Raw genomic sequence first — 8,790 nt, 5'->3', positions numbered from 1 at the left:
CTGCCACCGCCCCCGCCCCCGCCTCCGCCTCTGCCTCCACCTCCTCCATGACCACCAGCACCATATCCTTCACCGCTCCCATATCCAGACCCAGAACCATAACCTGACCCGAGTCCTGATCCAGAACCACCACCACCACCTCCTCCCTGCCCTCCACCTCCACCTCCACTGATTGACTGCAGTGTCCTAGCAGCAAAGGTGAGGTCTAAAATAAGCAAGACCAGGAAAGCAGTCCCTAACACTCTTGGGCTTGCCATTTCCAGATTATACTCTCGCCGCTCAATGTATCTGTATGTTTATGCGTGCCACTCGCTATATGAGAAACCAGTATGCTTTGTTGACTGGAAATGCTTGAAGTGGTAACCGTATATATAGGCATTGTAAAGGTGACAAGACAAGGTTTTTGAAAAGTACGGCATTAATTGTAAAGGTAACGAGACACGGTTTTTGAAATGTGTCTTAAATTCCTAGTACCTCTCACTTGGTGATCTTGACTGTTGTAGAAAGGAACGTGTGCTTTGGGTTTCTGTTTCAGTGGTGGGCGTCGGTGGTGGGGTGTTGGTCTTTACGAGTGTTTCGCAATGTGTTTTAAAATAATTTGAAGTTTTTTTTATTTTAAATTAATATATTTTTAAATTATTTTAATTTACTGATTTAAAAAAAATAATTTTTTTAATATATTTTTTTAAATAAAAAATATTTTAAAAAATAACTCCAATTATATTTCTGATCACGATCGCAAAGGACTGCCTGTTTCTGTCTATATGCAACAGAATACAAGCTTTATCCCCACCTTTTGCTTTTATTTACTTAGCCGTATCTTGTAATATTTGACTTCGGCAATGGGACTAATAGCATGCGTTTCCCACTCTTTATCATTCTGTTCATATTAACTTGAACTCCACTTTTGAGTACACGTATTAATTTTCCCATGTACTGGTAGCTGTCCTGCGGTGATTTGTGCTAACGATTGTCTCCTTCCGCGTAAGTTTATCCGCTAACGGTAGTGATTTATGTACACAGATATGTTTCTACTCTGCGTGTATGCTAACAATGGGCTAAACTTCCACAACAAACTGGGTTGTTCAGTCAATATTTTCTTATTTCGGTTACACTTTCCGTCATTGAATATAAATAAATAGATCTGTGCTTAAAAGCCGCGTTCGAATGTCTGTTCCGGTGTATGAAAGCATCACTGCTAGCAGAATGTTAGGCCATCTGCGTGGTTGATATACTGAACAGTAGTCTTCTACTCTTGCACAGATTGAATTTCAGTTCCATATGCATAGATCATCGCATCCTTCAATGGCATGCTTTAACAAGTCCATGTAAGAGTTCTAGAACTTCTTTTTTTCTTCCATAGAGTGGTTGTGCTTTCAAACATATCCTCCCTTATTTTTCTTCCATATTTTTTCTTGAATAAAACATGTTAATAGTAATTACTAATAGTATTCAACTTTGGTGTGCTTCTTGATGAGGGCACTAACTCATTATCAGAATTTTTAGATTTATTAATGTAATTTCATATTGATATTTATACTCACAATCTGCTAGCAGGAATTTTTTTTGACCCGCTCACAGAAAGTAATCATTCGTAAAAAAAAACTATTCTCGGTAATTTGTGATATGTCGCTGAGTCTGTCAATAATAATTTCACTAACAATTAATTGACAGACAAAGCATGGAAAAAAATTATTAGCTTCATTCCATTAGGATTTTTATCAATGAATATAATATATCACTGACAAAAAATACGTATGTCATTTAATCGATGAGTTTTTTTACCTGTCAGTATTTTCTTTATTGAATTTGGATATAACCATCAAATGGATCTTCTGTTATTTTTTCAATCAGTAAACAGTAGCAGTAGTGTTTTCAATAATTCTTTTTTAATTCTCTAAATATACCAACAGACTTAAATTGTTGGTAACTTCATTAGTAATAATTTAAAAAAATATCAAACACAAATAGAAAATAAATTAAATTAATATAAAAATCAAATATTTGTTATAAATTTAAACATTCATAAGTTCAAATACAATTAATATAGAATAGAGGTGTCGAAAGAAGAGGAGAAGGTAAGTCTTCGTTGAGACCGTGGGGCGACTAAGATGAAGCACATATATTACTCATATGTAATCTTGTCTTCATTTATACAATCATTAAAGAATAGAAAATTAAAAATAAAAATAAAAATAAAAACCAACAACATTCACACAATCAATTAAGAACAAAAAAATTAAAAAAATTCCAACAATATTCATGAATAGAAAAATGCAAAAAAAAAAAAGAATAATCTTACATTAGATAAATTTGTTGGTTTTATTGATAGGTATAAGATATGTTATACGTAGAAGAACTTGTATAACATTAGTATAAAGCTAGCTATCCGATAAATTTGACAACAGCTTGAGCAACATTGCAAGCTACTAAAGGTCTACATGTCTGGATTGTTTGATTTTAAGGTTTCAAAAAAAAAAACATTTGTAGAAGAGTTTTGTAGAGAGGATGAGAAGAATTTCTTGTATTTGTTTTGTACTGCAGCATTAATATAGAAAACTCTGCTTTTATACCCATTACATGTAATAAATAATATAATCCTAGACTTTAGGAATCAATTTATCTCAACCATTCATTAATAGAGGGTTATGATTCTTATATATATAAGTAACAGTTGTAACAGAATTTAACAAAAAAAAACTGACTATAACTACCATAACTATTTTAACTGCTTCTTTAACTGTTTTAATAGAATTTCTTCCATTTCTTCATTCTTCCTGTAGAGTCTTTTTTTCTAAAACTTCAAAAATAAACAACAGCTTAGCTTTCAATAGCCTCTTTTAAGCTGTTTACTAGTTTAACTCCAAGCTTTAGCCTTAGTTGCTTGAATCTATTTTTAGGCAATGCTTTTGTAAATATGTCTGCAAGTTGTGCTTCACTTCTATAGAATTGCATATTTATCACTCCCTCTTATAGAGTCTCTCTTATGAAATGATACTTCTTGTTTATATATCTTGTTCTTTGATGAAAAACAAGATTTTTTGCCATTGAAATTGTTGACATGTTATCCAAAGGTATTGCTTCAATTTGCATTTCACCAAAATCATCAAGAAAAATCTTAACCAAATGGCCTAAATTGTTGCTTCAGATGTTGAGACATACTCAGCTTCTGTAATTGATAATGTCACCGTGTTTTATTTCATAAAAACCCAGGAGAATACTCCACTCCCAAAACTGAATGCATAACCAGAGGTGTTCCTACTATCATCTCCACTTTCTGCCCAATCTGCATCACAAAATCCAATAAGAATTGTTAATTAATCTTTAACGTATTCAATGACATAGTTGAGAGTTCCTTGCACATATCTTAGAACCCTTTTTGTAGCTCTCATATGAATTTTGATAGGTCCATTCATGAATCGTGACAGCAAACTGACAGCATACATCAGATTAAGTCTTGTTACTGTCAAATATAGTAAACTTTCTACTATTTTTCTGTAGAGACCTTCATTAGCTAACTCACTCTCATCCACCTTTTTCAATTTCTCACCAGTGGTTAAGGGAATATAAATTGGTTTGATGTCCTCAAGTCCAAACTTACTAAGTAAGGATTTGGCATACTTACTTTGATGAATGAATACTCTTTGATCGGTTTGCGATATTCTCATACCAAGAAAATGAAGAAGAAGTCCAATATCAGTCATCTCATATCTTTGCATCATTTCTCTTTTAAATTCACTAAGCATCCTCTCAATAATAATTTTACTAATAATTAATTGACAGACAAAACATGCAAAAAAAAAATTACTAGCTTCATTCTATTAGGATTTCCATCAATGAACATAATAAATCATTGACAAAAAATCCGTATGTCATTTAATAGATGAGTTTTTTTACCTGTTAGTATTTCCTTTATTGAATTTGGATATAACCATCAAATGAACCTTCTGTTATTTTTTCGATCAGTAAACAGTAGCAATGGTATTTGTAGTAATTCTTTTTCAATTCTTTGAATATACCAACGGATTTAAATTGTCGATAACTCCATTAATAATAATTTAAAAAAATATTAAACACAAATAGAAAATAAATTAAATTAATATAAAAGTTAAATAATTGTTATAAATTTAATATTCATAAATTCAAATACAATTAATATACAATAGAAGTGTCAAAGGAAGAGGAGAAGACGGGGCTTCGCTAAGACCGTGGGGCGAATAAGATGAAGCATATATATCACTCATATATAATCTCGTCTCCATTTATACAATCATTAAAGAATAGAAAAATAAAATTTAAAAAAAAACCAACAACATTCACACAATCAATTAAAACAAAAAAATTAAAAAAAATTCCAACAACGTTCATGAACAAAAAAATGCAAACACAAAGAAAACACAAAGAAAAAAAAAGAATGATCTTACATTAGTATCACTATGAGTTTCCCCGAGCCTGAGAAGAGAGAAAAATTAAAAATTATGTTAAATAACATGAGAAGAAGAGAGGAGAAGACATAACTACATGTGGAGGAGAAAAGAAGGGAAGAGAATACATGGAGGTGAGAGAGAAAAGAAAGAAATATGAAAATTTGAGACAAGATGAGGAAAGAAAAAGTTGTTGAGGAAGAGATAAGAAGAGAAACATGCATTTAATTTGGAATTTTTTTACTAATGATGTTTCTAAAAACCAATTAAATATTAATATTTTTAGGTTTTTTGTTAGTGTATTTGTTTATAATTTTAACTGATAATTTTAATTTAATCAAATATTTTAACACACCAAGCATTAACAATGTCTCTACCATCAAAAAATTAAAAATTAATATTTTAATTTTTCTATTAATATTTATGTCTATAATATTAAATTGAAATTTTCAATTTAATTTAAAATTTTCAAAAACCTGCCAACTATCACCAACTTTTAACTCTGTCAATTATCCTGTACCCAATGAACACTAATAATAGTACAAGTAAGAAGTGAACACTACATTAGCTCTTGAAAAAAAATACCAATGTCTATTTTTTATCGGTGATCATGTATTTATGGAACATAATTAATTGTACAATTGAGAGGTGAAAAACTACAATATTTTCTGAAATATATCGATGGTCTTAATTTGTCGATGTATATATTGGTATTTTAAAGTTTGTTGGTATTTTTATTAGTGTAAATGATATATCATTGTACTTTTTATCTATTTTATTTTTTCACTATAATTTTTTTGAAATATACTAATAGAATATTTTTGTCGGTGTTTACTGATGGATAATACAAAGGTATATTCAGAAAAATTCACTATAATTTTCTAAAAAAATATTTTGTTGGTGTGTTCATTTACCAATTTTCTAGTAGAGTTTTGCTATCAAAATTAGCAGCCGGCTTCACATGTTTTCCTAAAAAATAAGCTATAAATTAATGTGAATAAATTGTTGAAGTATCATACGTATCTAGCTAAGGGTGAGAGTTGAGTTGAGTTGAGAAGTTTCTCCTCCTCCTTGTTTTGTTGTTTGTATTGCTTTTGAGCTTGATTAATACAAACCAGTAGCTCCGTGGAGTAGGCAAGTTGCCGAACCACGTAAATTTGTGTGTGTTTGAATATTTGGATCTCCTAACAACTGGTATCAGAGCTTGTTCTTGAAAGTTCTTGAAAAAGAGGGTGTTTGATCCAAACTCAAAAATCAAAGTTCTCAAAACGTGTTTCTGAACATACCACCGTGAAGAGGACGACGAGAGCAATCCACTGGTGAAAACCCAGCGAAAATCCGACGTCCTGCATGCCCGCACGCGCCTGCACGCGCCACCACCAGTACTGTCCACGCGCACAGACGCGCCGTCCGCGCTTCACGCGTCTTCCTCGTCGTTTCCTGCAAATTGACACTGCCACATCAGCAGCCACGTCAGCCGTCCGACACAGTCAGCAGACGCGCACCCTGCCACACCAGCAGTCTAATCGGTCAACCTGCCACGTCATCTGCCACATCATCGGACACGTCAGCAGAAAATCTCCTCGGATCTGCCACGTCAGATTGGGTGGACCCTACATTGCCTACGTGTCTGACACGTCAGCTTGCCACGTTAGCATAACTGGGTTTTGATCCGGTGTGGCGCAGAGACTATTCCTCCTGCCACGTGGCTTCATCTGCAGTGTCCAGTTATCTCAATTTTTGATTGTTTAAATTGGAGCCATCCGAAGTCCGATTTGGGTGATCTCAGTGTTGTTTCCAGCATTTTTGGCCATTCCGGACACATCTGTAAGGTCAGATTTTTGAGATTTAAATCCGAGAAAGAGTAAAAATGGCTGATGAAATAAAGGCTGCAAGAATTGAAAAATTTGATGGAACTGATTTTGGATATTGGAAAATGCAAATTGAAGATTATCTATATGGGAAGAAACTTCATCTTCCTCTGTTGGGGAGCAAGCCAGAAAACATGTCAAAAGAAGATTGGCAAATACTTGATAGACAAGTCTTGGGCATTATCCGGCTATCATTGTCAAGAAGAGTTGCTCATAATGTTACAAAAGAGAAATCCACAGCAAGATTGATGGAAGCCTTGTCTGGGATGTATGAGAAGCCATCAGCAAATAACAAAGTGCACTTGATGAAGAAGTTGTTCAACCTGAAGATGACAGAAAGCACCTCTGTTACACAGCATCTTAATAATTTCAACACTATCACAAATCAATTGTCATCCGTTGAAATTGAGTTTGATGATGAGATCCGAGCACTTATTTTGCTAGCTTCACTTCCAAGCAGTTGGGAAGGTATGGGAACAGCCGTAAGCAACTTAGCTGGAAAATCCAAATTAAAGTATGATGATATCCGAGACCTGATTTTAGCTGAAGAAGTACGAAGAAAAGACTCGGGTGAAAGCTCAAGTTCAGGTTCAGCTTTCAACATCAACACTCGAGGAAGGAGACAAGATAGAGGCTTATCCAGAGGCAGATCAAAATCCAGGTACAGAAGCAAAAGCAAGTTTGGACCCAGGAAGCAGGTTGAATGTTGGAATTGTGGCAAACCTGGCCATTTTATGAGGAGTTGCACAAAACCAAAGAAACCTGAAGCTGATTCTGCAAATGCCACTACAGACGAGGTACAAGATACTTTGATCCTTGCAGTACATAGTCCTATTGATGATTGGGTTCTTGATTCTGGAGCTTCATTTCACTGTACTCCACACCATGAAATGATGCAAAAATACACTGCTGGAAATTATGGGGTAGTCTATCTGGTCGATGGACAACCATTGGATATTGTGGGTATAGGAGATGTGCAAATCAAGACAATGAATGGATCTACATGGAACTTGCAAAATGTAAGGCATGTTCCTGAACTAAAGAAGAAGTTGATCTCGGTCGGACAACTTGATGATAGTGGCCATTCAATCCTTTTCTCTAGAGGAATATGGAAGGTATCAAAGGGAGCAATGGTTTTGGCTCGTGGAAAGAAAACTGGCACGCTGTATATGACCACAAAATCAGCAGATATAATTGCCTCTACTGAAGCAGAAAATCAGGCACAACTATGGCATTGCAGACTCGGCCATATGAGTCAAAAGGGGATGAAGATACTTCAGTCAAAGGGAAAGCTGCCAGAGTTAAAAAATGTTGATCTAGACATTTGTGAAAGCTGTGTTCTCGGAAAACAGAAGAAGTTCAGTTTCTTAAAGGTTGGCAGGACCTTAAGACCAAAAAAACTAGAACTGGTGCACACAGATTTATGGGGACCAGCTCCAGTAGCATCTCTTGGCAGTTCTCGGTACTATGTCACTTTTATTGATGACTTTAGCAGAAAGGTATGGGTCTACTTTCTGAAAAATAAATCTGATGTGTTTGACACATTCAAGAAATGGAAGGCTATGGTTGAGACTGAATCAGGTTTGAAGCTGAAATGCTTACGATCTGATAATGGAGGAGAATACATTGATGGAGGTTTCAAGAAGTATTGCGCTGTCAACGGTATCAGAATGGAAAAGACAGTTCCAGGCACACCACAACAGAATGGTATTGCTGAACGGATGAACCGGACCATCAATGAACGAGCTAGAAGCATGAGGTTGCATTCTGGGCTACCTCAAACATTCTGGGCTGATGCAGTTCATACTGCAGTTTACTTGATCAACCGTGGACCATCAGTACCTTTGGAGTTCAGACTGCCCGAGGAAGTCTGGAGAGGAAAAGAAGTACAGCTTACTCACCTAAAAGTCTTTGGGTGTATTTCCTATGTGCATGTAGACTCTGATGCTCGCAACAAGCTGGATGCCAAATCAAAGAAATGTTTCTTTATTGGCTATGGAGATGAAGAATTTGGATTTCGTTTTTGGGATGATCAAAACAGGAAGATTATCAGAAGCAGGAACGTGATCTTCAACGAGAAAGCTTTGTACAAAGACAGATCAAGTACAGAACCAGAGATAACTGATTCAGATACAAGTCCACAGAAATCTGAATTCATACAATTAGAAGGGCTTTCTGATGTTACCACTCAAGAGTTCATACAAGACAGTTCAAGCACTTCAGTACCCACCACTTCTACATAAGATAGTACAGAGACAAGTGAACCAGCTGTTCATAGGTCTTCAAGGACTATAAAGCCTCCACAACGGTTCACACTTCTACTGAATTATATCTTGCTGGCCGATGGTGGTGAACCATTAAATTATGAAGAATCCTTACAAGATGGAAACTCGAGCAAGTGGGAGTTAGCCATGAAGGACGAGATGGAGTCATTGCTGAAGAACAAGACTTGGGAGTTAACCAAACTGCCTGAAGGAAAGAAGGCCTTGCAAAAC

General features: G+C 35.2%; 1 protein-coding gene across 1 annotated transcript in view; it reads right to left on the bottom strand.

Annotated features, from left to right (window-relative positions):
- LOC105115550 (bark storage protein A-like) overlaps positions 1-355 on the bottom strand; it is a 3,787-nt gene extending 3,432 nt beyond the window's left edge. Inside the window, exon 1 of the mRNA XM_011012463.1 lies at positions 5-355. Coding sequence (XP_011010765.1) covers positions 5-257 — 253 coding nt within the window. The 5' untranslated portion in view covers positions 258-355. The remainder of the gene's footprint in view (positions 1-4) is intronic.
- Between the last annotated feature and the right edge of the window lie 8,435 nt (positions 356-8,790).

This window comes from Populus euphratica, unplaced genomic scaffold (assembly GCF_000495115.2).
Source record: "Populus euphratica unplaced genomic scaffold, PopEup_1.0 scaffold804.1, whole genome shotgun sequence".
Taxonomy (NCBI): domain Eukaryota; kingdom Viridiplantae; phylum Streptophyta; class Magnoliopsida; order Malpighiales; family Salicaceae; genus Populus; species Populus euphratica.
Note: the sequence above shows the minus strand (reverse complement) of the source record. Positions and strands in the feature narration are given on the sequence as shown.